This window comes from Eutrigla gurnardus (assembly GCF_963514095.1).
Source record: "Eutrigla gurnardus genome assembly, chromosome: 18".
In the NCBI taxonomy this organism is placed as follows: domain Eukaryota; kingdom Metazoa; phylum Chordata; class Actinopteri; order Perciformes; family Triglidae; genus Eutrigla; species Eutrigla gurnardus.
Window position 1 is genome coordinate 2,801,836 of NC_139929.1, and position 16,815 is coordinate 2,818,650.

Below are 16,815 nucleotides of genomic sequence, written 5' to 3' on the forward strand. Positions count from 1 at the left end.
GATCTATCCGTTGCTGTCGAGAAGAAATTCCAACTGCATTGATGACATTTTACCACGTTCAAAGCTGCGTGAACTTGGACAAAATCTGTCATTCGTTTTGTTTTTAAATTATTATTATTATTTTCACAATCTGCTTCATTTTTTTTGTTTCGTCACAAGCGTTGAAGGATGATGTGAGGTTGTGAGTAATGAAACTGCAGCCAATTAAACTGTAACTGGTAATAGGCAGTCTGTTTAAGGGGGGAAGCTTGAACTTTTAACCTGATGATCTTTGACCCCCCCTCTTTAAATATCAACAGATGGTTGGGTGAATGAAACACTCCCATGATCCCCGTGTATATTTCTCTTTATTTATTTGTTTATTGGCTTCCCTTTTAATGTACGGGTAGCTTTTGTATTATGTCACACCCGTATCCACGGTAACATGAAACGCAATTAATGTTGCCGGGTGAAGCTCGGTGACAGCCTTGGCAGGGTTGTGTGTTGTTGTTTAGCTTACAACCATGTGTCACGCAACACAACGTCCGTGCCAAGTAGAATAGCCCTTCAAGGACAGCAAGCTTTTCCCTGAGGAGCTCCACACACACGCATGCATGCAGTTTGTGCATGCATGCATGCATGTGTGCATGTGTGTGTGAGAGGCAGAAACAGACAGGAAAAAGTGACGGAAGCGAGTGTGCAGATCATAAAACAGTAGTTGCATTAAAACTATCTGTAATTAACTACTTCCTGTTTGTACTGCTCATTGATTTTTTTTTTTTTCTGAGAGGAAATCGCTACCATTAAGGAAATAATATAAGCAGTAAAATCTCAAAACGATAAAAAAGACTCGCCTCAGTTTGACAATTTAAGAAATGATGGCAGTTAAACTAGCTCAACGGGGGTTGTGTTCATACGTACGCCTTATTCTGTCACTCAGTCCTCAGATCAAGGCCGGACTGAGACTGAGCATGTGACAGCGTTAAAGCTCAGAGGAAATTCCTCCGAAGGATGAGAACTAAAAGAGTCGTGGAGGAAACGAGGGGGAAAGTAAAAAAAATCAAAAGAGGAAGGAGTTGAGAAACGTCAGTGTTTTGAAATGGAGTTTCATTAGATATGGCTATTTATACATTTACTAGAAATGTATGCAAAAAAAATGATAATTCAGGTTTCATCACTTTTCGCTGACTCATGGCATATCTCAGCTGTTTGGGCTGCATTCAGGAACACCGAACATCACCTCTCTCTCCCCGCATGGCTGCTAGCCGCGGACTTGTTTCAGGAGGGGGAATCGGTTTACCCTCCAGTTATGTCGGCACACATGACATCACGTGATCGCATTCCTCGGCTTCGCTCGCTTGGCAGGTATGTTTCAGGAGAAGTCATCCAGTCCATGAGGAGCTCCGGGCTCTCCCTTCATCATCATACACAACACCAGCTCTCCTTTCTTTTTTGGGGGGAGCTTTTCCCCCCAGCACGCCCAAATACATCACCTTTTTTTTGGAGTAGTCGCATTTTCCAATTATCCAAATGGGGACTATGATTTAAGATTTTTTTTCCTCCCGTCTAATTAATTGCGTGCCGTGATTAAAAAAGGCGATTGTAATAGGTGTCGAGGCCCCCGAGGAGATGATCAGACCCTTTCTTTCTTTTGACACTTGCAGTTTGCATCGGATAACACGACCTGTTGTGCGTTTTTTTGAAGCTTTTACCTTCTGATTAGAGCTTCTTCTTATAAATACTAAAAGTGCAGCGTTTTTGTGTCGGAGGAAGCTGTTCTTCCTAATTTGCAAGTTTTTTTCACCTGTGTATTGAAACTCATGAGTCAGTAAACATTACTCAGCGGGGGAGGGGGGGGAGGCTTGGCCGTGAGAACTCCCGGTATGATTTGCAATATGCATGCTGTAATGTTGCAAATTGATGATAAAACAGGAGTTTAAAACATGTTCGTGTGGTGCATCCTTGTAGGGAGAGGAGTTCTCAAGGTCTTCCCCGGTCTGGGGAGCACTTGGTTGTTGTTTTAAGTACGTGAGACCTTTCTTAAGCATTGTTTTGCCATAAAAACATGCAAAATTGTCACTTTAGACCAATAAATCAAAATAGTAATCAGTAGTTAATACAATTTAGAATTGTTTTTTGCAGCCCTGAATATATTGTTGCATCTCTATTTAAGTAACTGTCATAGTTTGCACATATTCCCTTACTATACACTGTTTTGTAAAGGGAGGTACTGTATTGTTATTTCTTTTTGAGCAGAGGTGCTTTAAAGGTTTCCTATCATTACAGCCTGAGGGACTGAAACCAAGTCTGACTTTTCTTTTACACAACAGTACTTGCAGTACGCCAAAATGGACACCCGGGGCCCAAAACACACAGTGACAACCGGTCCAGATGATGCAAACTTCTAATAAGTAATTTTTGTTTCCGTTAACATCTTTTAAAAAGAGAGATTTGACTTGTGTGTGTCCATTAAGAACAATCCCACATGTCCCTCCTGCAGGCTTGTTTTATTGGCTTGCGTCTCCAACTGGGATAAGTGCTCCCTGTACATGCTTTTGTATTCTAGGAAGTTTGAGCTAATTTCTCTTCTTACAAGGGAGAATAGTGTTGATGGTGGTTTTCGATATTAACATCTTAAAGCGTTTAGCGGCTGCCATCAGATAACACACGGTTCCCCAAACACAGTGGGAACTTTGTTTTACTGGGGCATATTTCTGTTTTTTGAACAATCTTTTGGTTTGTCCAAGATATTATGAAAAGAAGTCTGTTTTGGAATCCCCCCCGGTCATAACGGTGTCCAGATCCAACACTTTTGTCAACGTGAGGGCTGCATCCAATAGACCCGTTGGTCTGCGGTATTCATCCATCTGGTGGTTTTTTATTATAAAAAGCTTCTTTTTTATTTAAAAGCACCATTCTTTCTGAGGTTGCGTTACTTACTTTGCAGGTTACAGTGCAGATGGTGTTGGCTAGAACGGGTCTTTTAGGATTACTGCATTGCCAGGAGAGCTTGCGACACCGAGTGGAGTAATAGTTTGCATTAGCAGTTAGTTAAAAATGGACTTTAGTTGCATGAATGTACTGAGCATTATTTGTCCCTCTGTATCAGATTATGTGCACTTTTTTTTGGTGGTCAAGTACAGCTGAATGAGTCATCTAATGTAGCATGTGTGTATTTATATTTTCCTACATAATATGCACATGCAATGTTTAAAAGAAGGTAATTCTATTTCTTATAGCGTCTTGCAGTGTTTTCTATAATATCTGTTGTCATGAACAAAATCCACACATTTAAATGCATTCTTATGCCAGCAGATTTTCATGTTTATATAGATATATGTTTATTTATTTTGTATAAGGCAGCTATGGATTCTCATTCAGCAGGGATCATTAATTGAATGTGTTTCAGTTCAGTGAAGAAGAAGATTTTTTCCAGTGTTTTTTGAACACAACGAGGTGTTTCACAGCTAGGATCCCCAGAGCCAGGATCCCAATTTTTTTATATATAACAGCCAAAATGAATAGATTTCTTCACACTATTACGACAATTCTCGTGTGACATCTTGGTCTCACAAGTCTTAATATTAGGACTTTTATTAGGAATAACAAAAACATCTTGCTTTGTGATATTTGCCACGTTGCCTCGGAAACGGAGAAAACAAGACGTTGTCGGTAGCGATACTATTAAAATGTACGCTAGTATGCCAACGGATTTGGTGAATATTCAACCATATCGGTGGTGATGATGGTTCGTTCTATTGTGAGGTTTTCAGGAAGTGATGTCATGTCGCCCCGGTGTGTTTTTATGTGGATTAAGCACCAGAGTTTTTTGAAAAATAGCCTTTTAAACCCCACCTTTGGTTGATAACAACCAGCTGACATGACGTGGGATTTGTTTTTATGTTTTGGTGTGATTTCATTTATGCTTTAGGTGGATTTTGAAAAGTGGTAATTGAAGTGTTTCTATTCTTATTTATTTATTTGAGCATAACTTTGTGGCGTGGTCGGTGGTGGAATGAGTGTTTAATTTAGTTTTCTTTCTGTTGATGTTACCAAATGTTGCAGTGAAGTAATACCGCCTGTCAATGAACTGAAGAAAACATAATCATTTATACAATTTTTTATAAATTAGAGAAATAAGCGGGAGTCATTTACAGAAATTGAGTTTCTACAAAGAGTTGTGGTATCAAATTGAAGGTATTGGAATCAGTATTGTATATTTTTGCACTTTCAACTCTTAAGCGTTTCTCATTGAAGTTCTTCTGTGGTGTTCACTTTCATTCATAAGCAGAATCAGGACTAGATCTTGGTATCGGAAGCATTCTTTGTCAGCATTGTTGTCTGCTGCTTGTCTCTCTCCATACTTCTTAAGCAGAATTGGCTCTTGTTGTACAGTTTTTATTTACTATGATGCGTCTGTTGGAATCTAAAATCATAAAATCTCACTTGACTAATTGATTAATTGGGTTTGAGCAGGCTTTGGTTGAATGCAGGTAAACGGTCGCGTGTGCAGAGCAAAAATAAATAAATATGCTTGTAAACTGGCCACTTCTCAACTCCAAGTCTTGCATCTCAAGTTGCTAATCGGGAGTGTAAACAACGAGCAGCGCACCGAAAAGGAAGTCTTGGCGACACCAGGACCCCCGGAAACATAATCCCCCCCCCCTCCCGTGGCTGCAAACCCTGCAGCTTTCACTGGGGGGCGTGTAGGTTTTCCATAATGGTGTGTGGTCTCCATAATTTGCTCGCCAAGGCCTAAATTGAGTCTTATTTGGCGTCTGGCGAGTGTTGATTTTGGAGCACAATGATATGAACAGGGAGCACAAACGGATATGTGGCAGTTTGACATCAGCCAGCGCTCTCATCCGCGGATCAATTGTTGACGAGAGGTGCTTAAATGTACCAGTTAGTCCATTTTTTTGGGATCCCTTGACTCGTCGTGATTCCAGTCCTCTTCCCCCCCCTCTGACAGTCTGACAGCCAGCGCTCCCTCCCCTTCCCGTCCTGCGACATCCTGAAGTGACTGCCAGTGTTAAAGATTCATGAGCATGATCAGCTTTCAGTAAATGGGGGGGGTGTGGAGGGCGAGTGGGGGGGCACTCCAGCACTTTAGAGCCATTACCTTGCAGTGATTTTTCTGGAGCTCACGAGTGGGACTCGGTAGGTGCGTACCTCTCTACATCAACATTGCGTTTAGATTTTTTTTTTTTTAATCTAGTAGATTTGCTTTGTGTATTGAGTAACCGGGAGGGGGGGGTTAAATGTCCTTTAGCTGACTCTGAAAACCGCACACAAGTGGGCACATGAGAGTACAGGGATGTACAGTTACAGATTGGACTCACTGAACACAACGTCTCTGTGGAAAAAGGCTCATGAACTATATTTGATCCCCCATCTCCCCTATTCATCTCTACACTCATTTTCTCCCGAGCCTGTCGTCTAGCCGATTCCTTTATAAGTCTTGCTCAAGGTTTCAAACTCACCTTGCTCTTAATCTTTTCACTCCATCATCGCCGTCACAATCTCGTCTCAATCCCTTGACCCAAACCTAACATCGGAACATCTGGATCGAGGTAACGGCAGCTGTCACCAAGGCCGGACCCCGAGCCTCGTTTGCAGAAGTCCTGTTGAAATCCATATTGTTGTTTTTAAATACTGTGTTTGTCTTTAATACCGTCTGACACGGTTCCAACGTGTTCCTGTGTGTCTTGGCTCTCTCGGCGCTTCTTCATGTATCGGGGATGTAAAACGAGAAGATGCAAATCCTCCCGGGGGCTACTCCCCACCCCCACCTCCACCCCCTCCTCCTCCTCCTCTGTCACCATTTCCTCTTCAGTTTTTTGGGGGAAATAAATGGGGCCCACTGGAAGCCAGCCTCTCTCGGTGCCAAGAAGCCATGTGAGGACAGATTACGCTCCCAGAGACATTGTTCAGTGCCCCACAGTGGTTTCTGAAAAAGGGGCTCCCATTATTATAGTGCAGGAGACTTCAACCCCCCCCCTTTATGCCGTTTGATGCAGTTTAAATGCACAGTCATGCCTCCGACTTCCAGAAGCACTGGGTGTGTCTTCATAATCAAAGCCCCGCTAACCCACATGATTACAGGACCTGGCACATGCCCCCTCTCCCCCATGGATCATCTGTTATTGCTGCAGGATTTTGTCTCGCAATAAGTAACTAAACATCATTTCTTTTAAAAATATATTGGATAATTGATACATAATTTTAATACAAATTCAGTACATTAAGTAGGGGTGCGTAAAAATATCGGTACGGCAATATATCGCGATACTTTGCCGCCCGATACAATATCTTTGGATACTCCAAAGATCAGTAAAAAAAAAAAGATTCATGTTTAGACGCATTGTGAATGCAGTACTTTATCCTTTTTCATTTTATTTTCAATATTTATTCCAGTGGATTTCATGGGAATTAATAAAATGGAGAGGCTGTTTTGAATGAAATAGTTTTGGCTCAATTTGTCCTCTGATCAATATCATCTGATGTGTGTTTTCATCTTTATTTATATTGCGACATCGTGAAACGTATCGTGTCGTGACCAAAGTATCATGATACGTATCGTATCGTGACCAAAGTATTGTGATACATATCGTATCGTGACCAACGTATCGTGATACGTATCGTATCGTGACCAAAGTATCATGATACGTATCGTATCGTGAGGTTCTTTCCAATACTCACCCCTAACATTCATGCTTACAGTGCATGTGAGGTTAAAGGTTTAATTTGTCGGATGCAGTATGTCATGTCACGGTCGTCCCAGCTGAGTTCAACGGGAGGAAACGTCGTCATCTCCAGCTCTCTGGGCGGCGGCGGCGGCAGCAGCTCCTTGTTGGTTCTGCATTCCTGCCTCGCCAGACTGGTTGGCTCCAGCTCCGTCCTGGAGAGCCTTCTCCCTGTGACACCTAAGACACGAGCAATGACACACACCTACGATCACCTCCCTCAAGTGCACCTCGCGCTTTCAAAGTCAATTGATTTCACTTTAACTCGCGTGTTCTTTTGTCGTTCTCCTCTCACGAGCTGTTTATTTTAAAGTGATGTCATTTTCTGAACTTATCAGACTGGTTTAGTTGCCTTCAGCCACTTAGTCATCATATCCACATTTCTGATGATTTATTGTGCAAGTATTTGTTTTTTAACCTACCATAACGTCGCAATATCTATATGAAGATATTTGCAAAGAAATATTGTTTTTCTCGCCCTCGCATATTCTGAGGTTCTGGTATTAAAAATCTAATCTCTGGTGCATCGGTGCAATAAACAGCTGCATATATTGGAAAATCATCAGTGTTGTGTTGCTGAGGCAGGGTGTGCGAGTTATTACAGTGGTTTAATATAACATAACTCTTCATTTAGTCCGGTGAGTCGGTCACAAACGGAAACGGAGAGACTGGATGAGGATGAAAACATGTAATGAAGTATTGAGTTAACGCTGGCAGCGCCGATCTGTCAGCACGGCACACACATACACAGTTATGGTGTGCGTTTGTGTGATGGAGAAGAGGTGTGCACTACACTTACGTTAGTGGAAACCTGAGCTCATCACAACAGATCTGCTCAAATATACCTCACGACCGTTTCAAGTCGGGGCTCCGGTTTGTACGTTTGTACTTCCTGCTTTAGTGACGGCATGCACTGCAAAGAAACCCTCCTTTAACAAATGACTTTTATTTCTATTTCCCCGACCTTTCTTACTGTAATGTAAATATGGTACGACCCTTCATTACTCCAGCTTGGTCGAGTCTAGCGGCGTTCCCGACTACTCTGGATCATGCATTTTTTATTTTTATTGCTCATTCATCCCCTATTGTTTGACCTTTATATATCTATAAAAAAAACGATAAAAACAACATTATTGCCCGAGATGCATGCAAGTATAAGCTGTTGTTTCAGAATAATGGATGGCATTGTTTGTTGTACGTTTGCTCTGATTAATAAATGTAGGCCTGTTTGTTTTTGAAACAACAACAACGATATTTATTTAAAAGCTGCATTGCTTTCATTCATCTGTGTGAACAACGCTTCCACACAGTCTATGACCAACATAAATATGATAGAAGTCTCAGCTTATAATGCTAATAAACCAAAGGAACCGTCATCTTGATGAATTGCGAATGAGGTTGATGCCCTGCAGAATACGCCAATCAGTTCAACGTATAATGAATTTACTCACCCAACCCCCCACCTACCCTACATCGCTGCGAGTCGGTGATATCTGCACACGGCGCCGGCGTACCAATGCATGTCTCTTATGCATGCATGACTTTATGCTCAGCACTATATCAGCCTCAGCTTTTCCAATGTCACTGTCGGAAGGCAGAAGCAAACGCTAGCTCAGTTTTGCGTCGAAGTAGCAACAAAACATGACTGTTTTTTCGGCTGCTGGTAGTGTTTTCCCCCTTATTACTCTTCCCTTTATAATACGGTGTACTTTACAGTAAGTGAATGAAGGGGAACACTAGAATATACACATTTTAATGGAGGTTAAAGGGCATTGAACTGTGTTGCCCTGTCGCCTGGGTTTGTGACTTTTTAATTGCTCTCGGTTTCCCTTTAAATTGCTCCTGTCTGACGAGGTGAAACTGGTTGTTGTACATACTGATTGTTACGTGACAGGGGTGTGACTGAATAATCTACATTCATGTAATCCTACTGAAGGTAATGTGTAGCGCCCTACCTTCATTCAGAGCCACGAATGTTATTGTGTGTTGCTGTCACCGGCAACAACAACAACAACAACATCGCTGCACTGACGTCTCTTCTGGCTCTGTGTCGTATGTGGTTGAGTGTGACAGACGGCTGCATCGTATAATTTATTTGCTAACAAAATGTTTGTGTAAGACGAGCAAATACTTACATTGTTTTTTTAAGAGGATAAATCTCAACTCGTCTCACTTATCAAGTCCTATTCTCTATTTAATTTTCCACTGGTATTGTAACCCTTTAATGCAGGCAAGAATCACAGCTGTACATAAAAGCGACGCTGTCATCGCATCTTCTTCGACGCAATATTTATATTATATACTTCGACATTTGTGCGACGTCTTGAACAGTGTAGATTTGCTGCCATTTTTCAATATTTCAGTTTCTGGGTCGATTTGAATAAAAAATATATCTGTTGACGGTAGCAATGCTATTGAAATATGTCTGGTTTGTGCAGGATGTTTCTCTTCATGTAAGTGATTATTCTATTGATGAGTCTGTCTGACCAATCGGTGGTCTTTTGCTAATGGAAATCCACAAAAAAGAGCAGGTTGATGAGTCGTGCATGCGTTTGGAAATAAGACTGGAAGCATGAAGGAACTCTCCCCTATTGGACCAGAATGAAACACCTCCGTGTAAGGGTGAGCACCACCTGTTTACAGCTGCCCACATCCAGGGATCCGGGGCGTCCTCTGGGATAAGAGATCCCCCTCGCTAGTCTGCCGATATGAAGATCGGACACCCCAGCAACAAAAAACCGGCCTGGCGCCCCCCTTACCAGGCAGTCTGACCGTCTGTGTTGATGTCATTGAGACGTGCTTCCAGTCTCTCCTCCCCCTTTTTTTTTTGTACGTACACTGACCCATCATTGCTGCCATGTCAAGGAGACGACGGCAACCAATCATATCCGGGCCCAGCAGGACACGCAACAACCAATCGGGTCTAGAATCCCCATGGTAACTTGCGCTTGGAGAGTCCAGGCTCGACCAATGGGAACGGAGAGTGCCACTTAGAAAAGGAGAGTTTTAATAGCCTGTTTCTGTTGTCATTAATAAAAAAGCACGTAACCTCTGATACGGAGACTGTTGTAATTCCAGGGGAGAGCCGGTGTAGAAAAAAAAGGAGCCCTGATGGCGTTCAAAAGAGCGCGATGCAAGGACACACACACGGTGAACTTGATGTTCATCACCTGTCCGTTTACCGTACAGACAATCGTACCCGTCAACGTAACGGTACGACTGTGATTTTACCCTTCAGAGTCTCCTCTGCCTCTCCGGCCACCGCCGCTCTGACTTCATGCATTTGAGCATCAGACCCGACCATTAGCTTTAAAGTAGGTCACTCCAGGCCAGGGGGGGAGGGGGGGGCTCAAGTTTGCATGGTCACTAGCTCCCCTTTTTTTTTTTTTTTTGTTTCGCCTGCTTCTGCTAAGCTATGCTATTCCTCGCTACATTGTGCCGCTGTACACTGTGATGCCTTATGTAATGACTGAGCAGTGTGTGTGTGTGTACACACACACAGCCGTTTCCATGGTTAGAGTGGCTGAGAGTGTATCTCAACACAGCATGCTCCAACCTTGTGCATTGTGCTGGGAGAAGAAGAAAAAAAACTTTCTTTTCCTTTCTCAAGGTCTCTCTCTTCCTCCCTCATAAAGCAAAAGTGCTGCAGACGCTCCGTCGTGCAGATTCCTTTTTTTTTTTCATGCATATATTGTTTAATGTCCAACTCGTTCACATTTTTCCAACGCTGCAGATGTTGGAAGTCCATTAGCGACCATCAAATTTTGGTGCATATGATGGTGGTAATTAATAAGACATTACTTTGATCAATAATTGATTGTCTTTCATTAAGTGGCATGAAGTTCAGCCTGTGCTGACTCGCAGGGTAAGAGAGGAGAGCGGAATGAAATATACGTTGGTGTGGATGCTCTCGAGTTTTCAATTTGTTGTGAATTAATCTACGTTGATTTACAGATCACACCACAACATCCCTCCGCCCCGCTTGCTTTGGATCACATAAAATAGTCCCAACGTGAGGGGAAAAAAGCAGATATTTATTGTTACACTTATAAATCACAGCAGGTAAAGCAATCCTAGAGGTGCTCTGTAAACACGCGTGCATGGCGTCTCCGCCGTGAGCCCGGTATCGTGTAACGGACGGCTCCTTTCTCGGCTACGTGGTTTCGGAGCGTGCAGTCTGGTGCTGTGGGCAAAGCGCCGTGTTCTCATTTCAGCGTCTCTGGGGAGAGCTGCACCATCAGAGAGAAATGATTGAATCTCTTTCTCCGCTCCATTTTTCACTCATTTCTTCTGGAGTGGATCAACCTGTGCCCCCCAGCACAGGATTGTGTGTGTGTGTGTGTGTGTGTGTGTGTGTGTGTGTGTGTGTGTGTGTGTGTGTGTGTGTGTGTGTGTGTGTAGATGTGTGTAGATGTGTGTAGATGTGTGTGTGTGTAGATGTGTGTGTAGATGTGTGTGTGTGTGTGTGTGTGTGTGTGTGTGTGTGTGTGTGTGTAGATGTGTGTGTGTGTGTAGATGTGTGTGTGTGTGTGTAGATGTGTGTTAAGTTTAGTTTAGTTTATTAGGATCCCCATTAGCTGGGGCACAGAACCAGCTATTCTTTCTGGGGTCCAACAGTAAAAAAATAACCATTTAACCAAAAATGAGTTTAATTTAAAGAATACTCTTTAAACCTTCTAAAATATTAGACCTCTGGAGATGTTTGCCCCTGGCTGAGGCTATACTCCTTTGATGCAGATGCTTTTTCACGTTTTTTAAATGTTAATTTGCTATTTATTCGAGTTAGGTTCCATGCCATAATTGATCTATATCCAGTGTTTGTCTTTGGTGTTGTATGCAGATTGTTTGCATGCTCACCAGCAGCATATAAGCGGTTTCCACATAATTCTGCCGTTTGAACATCACTTCATATGTGTGTTTTCATACTTTTTTTTTGTATTTTTGCAGACGCTGATATGCATTGAGGATGAGTGGAGTCGGTGAAAACCCATCTGACCCTGCCAGGGCAGAGTCACGAAAACGCAAAGAATGTTCCACTGAACTTCTAGGACCCAGGTAAGACTTGTTCTAGCAAATAAACAAAAGATTTCTTCCCCACACTTGATTTAACCGATAAGAAAAGAGCAGTGGAAATGCAGATTCATGCAACGAAGGTAAAAATGATGTCAGAGTTTTGGATGTTGGTTAAAATGAGATCAACCACTAAAAATACTGCACGGTAACATGACAGTAGTTACTGAGAACGACTGTATGCTAATGCGGTAGCCAACCCGAGACCGCTGTTGCAATCTGTACAATAAATCTGCATAATTTATCCGTAGACGAGCACTCAAGAATGAGAGGGGGGTTTCTTTATTGATGCTGTGCTCCATTTCGGTGCAGCGAAGAGGCCTACAGATATGTTTCATGTCATATGGAGGATAATAGACCTTATCCCTCTTGTGAGTCTCCTCCATTTGTGGAAGATGTTCAGCACTTTGGTTTGAAAATAAGAGGGCTCTTCAGTCTGACGTGTGCAAACACTTATGTTTCCTTTCTGACCCCCTATCCATTCTGTTATGGTGGTAGAATTGCACTTTATATATATATTCCATCATTGCATTTTTCCTCACCTTCTTGACTTCTTCTTTATTTTTTTTTATCTCCGTAGTCCAAAGCGGAGCAACGAGAAGCGCAACCGCGAGCACGAGAACAAATACATCGAGGAGCTCGCCGAGCTGATCTTCGCCAACTTCAACGACATCGACAACTTCAATGTCAAGCCCGACAAATGTGCAATCCTGAAGGAAACTGTGAAGCAGATCAGACAGATTAAAGAGCAAGGTACCACCTTTTTTTAAAAGCATTTATTACAAAACATCAGTGCAACTGCATCCTTTGACATAGACGCTGCATAGACACGAAGCCTCGACGTGAAAACCTGCAAATGGTGCTTTGAATTAAAGCTATTTATACTGTGAATATGACACTACAATATTATGAATGTGCTTAGGATGTGGTTGTGGGGGTTTTAAGGGTCCAAATGAAGCCACAGGTGGCACCCTGTTGGCAGAAGCATCAGATTTGATGGCATAAATATTATGGTTTTGGGATCCGCTCCACACATAATAATTGATGTTGTTATTAAAGGGCAGCACAAGTGATTTAATGTTCCCTCCATCACTTCATCATGTGGATGAAGCAGAGCAGTTTTTTTTTATTTTGTTGGCTGCCGATCTTTATCACTTCCATCCTGAGCCAGAACATCAGGCGGATGGATCAGCCTGTTCAGTCAGACTTGCCAGCTTCTCATTTTTTTTTTTTAATACTCTTTAGCAATTAGTTGATGCCTGTGTTTGTTTTTTAAACATGTTGGATTCACCAAAACATCATGGGTGCTCATATAGGTCCAAACCAAAAGAATCGTAGCTCTGGTGACGTTAAATACTAAATTAAATATGCATACAAGAAAGAACGTTTAAAAAAGCAGCTGAGTAACTGGTAGACAAAGAGCAGCCCGCTCATGGTTTACATGAATCAGACTGATGATGTCAACTTCTTTTATGTGACTCACCGAGCCAAACGTTATGCAACGGTGAGCAATAGGATGCAAAAAAAATAAAAAATCACACACAAACTCCGGGTGCCGTCTGTCCACCTCTTCCCCCTCGTTTTCCTTTTTTTTTAAGGATAGAATCACATCCCCTGCCTGCATCTGAACACATAATTGTGTTTCTACAACAACCACCAAGGGGGGAAACAGTCCTCACTTTTCTGCTTTGTTGTCCAGATCTTAATCGCAAGCAGGAGACACCTTTTTTTTATTTTTATTTTTTAAGCTTCACCTCATCTCACACAGTTCACAAGGGGATCGATTTCAGCAGCCGCTCGTTTCAAGCTCACGTCTTTTATGCTCAACGTAGAGGTTACATCACTTCGCCGCCGCCGTTTGTTTCTTTTCTTCCTCGTACATCCTCCGCCATCTGTTTAGCATTGTTTGTAGCGCACAATTTGTCCTCCTATAGGCTTGCTATTGTTTTCCCTTCCCTCCCCCCTCCGAGAGCATCATTACTGCGGCAAAGATATTCTCGGGTTTTTATGGCGACATTACCGCATGTATTAAATTACAAGTTTGTGACTTAATAACTTGCGCTGATGGGTGTCACAGCCCTGCGGAGAAGTGCAATACAGCGATGATGGCCTTTTGGAAAAATAAATAAAAAAACCAGTGGCCTCCTACTGAAAGCTGTTAATTCATCCCTGTTTGTTCCTCTCATGCTGTCTGCACACATTTCCCCTAATTGAAATCAGGATGGATGGCTTTTGTTTCCATCCTGTTGCTTCTTAATAGACAATATGTTGAGTTATGATATCTTTTATAAAGCTTATAAAATAAGGGCAGAGATTTACAGCTTCCTTTACACTATTAACTGCCCCGCTCGTGCCAACACACAAAGACCAGCTTTCATTGGCCGGAGGCTGACACCGTACAGTAGCAACGCCGAGCAGGCAGACAGTGGGGTAGTTTATTGCATTATCTGTATTCATTACACATGTGAAAAATGTCAAAATACACTTAGGTGTCTTGCCAGTTGTGGATTATGTGGGATTTGTGTGTTATAAACACATAAATAGTCGGTGGCACGGTGCTGCAGACGGACAGGGGAGCCGGCCGAGGGTCCGCTGCGTTGACGTTGAGTGATGGGTCCGTACCCGGGGCAGCTGTGCTGGGATACGGCGCCCCGCTGGGCCCGGAGAGGCTCCCGCTGATGCACACATCATTAATGCTGAAAGAGACGAATGTTGGCCCGCACGCTGCCGCCGAAAACCTGCATTTGTGTCCCCAAAAACAACACAACCACAACATTCTCTCCCCATATGGTCAGCGCTCTTCTTGGCACGGTGCGACAGATAAATGCCCCCCACCTACCCCACCCCACCAGGCAAGCCCACTCATATTCCGCCTCTCATCATCACCTCCAAAAGTAGGGCAGCCTACGCTCCGAACATACGGCTGCTCTGCATGGTTATTAACCCGATCACTCACATGGACAAATGCACAGCGCCGTAGCGCAGGTACAGGAGCTCACAGGATATTCAGATTTTATTATTTATTTCTTTAACTCGTGAGCAGACCCCATTACTTTAAAAGCTTTTGGGCAGTTTGTTGTTGGTGGATTCAAGTGGGAAAACATTGTGGTGAAGCTAGAAGTGGAGGTCCCAGTCTGTTAATATTGTAGACCATGAGTACCTGCATGCATACTCTGGATATACATACTCTGAAATCCAATCGGGAGTATGCGGGGACGAGGAGTTATTTGAGAATGGCAGTGCATATGAACGGGGAGGAGATGTCTGGCTAAAGAGCATCGATGCAAAGGAAAAGGTGGAGGAATTTCAGTATCATCTTATATCTCTTCTCAAATCGCTGTGACACAAAATATAAGACCAGCTTAAAGATTTAAGCTGTTTCTTAGAGTAAGTTTATTGTCTTGGTGTATAAAAACATGTGTAATATACATGTCACCTAAACTATCACTGGACAGTTGTTTTTTATAATTGTGTTCAGTAATCTGACGAATACACAATAAACTCAGTTAAACATAATAATAATAAACGGAACTATATAAAAGAAAATCTAAAAACACATTCAAAAAGTAAAATTGCACAAAATGTCTTCAAAGCTCTGACGACAGAATTGACATGAATTAAAATAAGAACAGCAGCAACTTCTTTGTTGTGTTACTATTTCTCTGGTCTGCCTGTTGACCCCGTAATAACAACTTTGCTCCTCTGTTGGGAGAATGACTTGTTTACACTCCGTCAGTGCTCCTATAATAGTTTGTTTTTTGGGACATGACAATGCAGTCCATCCAGCGGCTCCGACAGTCATTTACAACAACCTTTCACTCCCCTCGCTGCTCGCCGCTCGCTGCTTGGGTTTGAGCCACGGCAACATGTTTTGGACAAAGGGACAAAATGTGTTTGCCTTGAAGCCAGAAAGCTACTTGTTTAAAAGTCTTGTGAACAAGAGACCTCTTTTCTAAAGTATGTGGGTCAATTTAAGGCCAAAAACATTTTTCTCTCAACAGAATACCTCACCTTTTAGTACAAGGTTTTTATTGACAGACACACAGTAGAAACATAGTTCACACTGAGCAATGGCATTCTTATTTTGCAGTTTCCCTTCACACAGGTGCCTCTAATAGAAAATACAATAAATAATCACTAAAGATTAAATAATAACTAAAAAATAAAGGTTTAAATTTATAAAAAAAGATGTACAAAAGAACAAAATTAATGCATTTTAACAGCAGTTTTTTGTGTGTACGCCCTAAGATATGGATTTAGTACAGATATGAAGATATGGATATAGTGCAAATAGAGTTCAGTTCAGTTATTGTTTGTGTGAGTCATTCAGCAGCCTGATGGCTCATGGATAGAAACTGTCAAATTCATAAAAACTGAAGGTCCATTTTTCCTTCTAAACTTTTGTGTTTACTTTTTGTCTCGACTTCTTTTCCACAGAAAAAGCTGCCGCCGCGAACGAGGAGGAGGTGCAGAAATCTGATGTCTCATCAACAGGCCAAAGTGTGATTGACAAAGATGCCTTGGGACCAATGATGCTGGAGGTGGGTAGCTCTTATTCATAAGTGTCATATCGAACACACCACACGCTGGAAAAACACTCGCGCCTCCACTCGTCGTCTCCTCTTCTAAATCTCGGTCGGTGTGTATAAACGAGAGGGAGAGAACAATCCCAAATGGGTCACGCTCGTGTGGAGGAAACGCTGCCAGCATCTTGTATCTGCCCCCACGATTGGCTGTAAATCACCAAGCGGGGAGCAATGGCCTCGTTGTCCCGTGGAGGGCCACTGAAGTGCTTACGTATAATGGGAAAGAAAGCAACAGCCTGGCGGATGAATCAGTCCATTGAGTCCCTCCTCTCACTCACTTCCTCCCTCCCTTTCTCCCTCTTACTCGTTCAGTTGTCTCCTCTCCCTCCCCATCTTCTCTTCATTTGCCTCTGGATCTGTCCTGTCATGGAATATTTATAGCTCTCCTGGTCCAGCGTCACTGAATCGACATACTAACTCGCAGGCTAAATATA

At 42.6% G+C, this 16,815-nt stretch overlaps 1 protein-coding gene across 2 annotated transcripts in view; it reads left to right on the forward strand.

Moving 5' to 3' along the window:
• ncoa2 (nuclear receptor coactivator 2) overlaps positions 1 to 16,815 on the forward strand; it is a 51,069-nt gene that overhangs the window by 9,527 nt on the left and 24,727 nt on the right. For both annotated transcript variants that reach the window (XM_084033839.1, XM_084033840.1), the window contains exons 2-4: positions 11,673 to 11,780; positions 12,376 to 12,548; positions 16,233 to 16,336. In XM_084033839.1, the coding sequence (XP_083889965.1) occupies positions 11,692 to 11,780; positions 12,376 to 12,548; positions 16,233 to 16,336 (366 nt within the window). In that variant the 5' untranslated portion in view covers positions 11,673 to 11,691. The remainder of the gene's footprint in view (positions 1 to 11,672; positions 11,781 to 12,375; positions 12,549 to 16,232; positions 16,337 to 16,815) is intronic.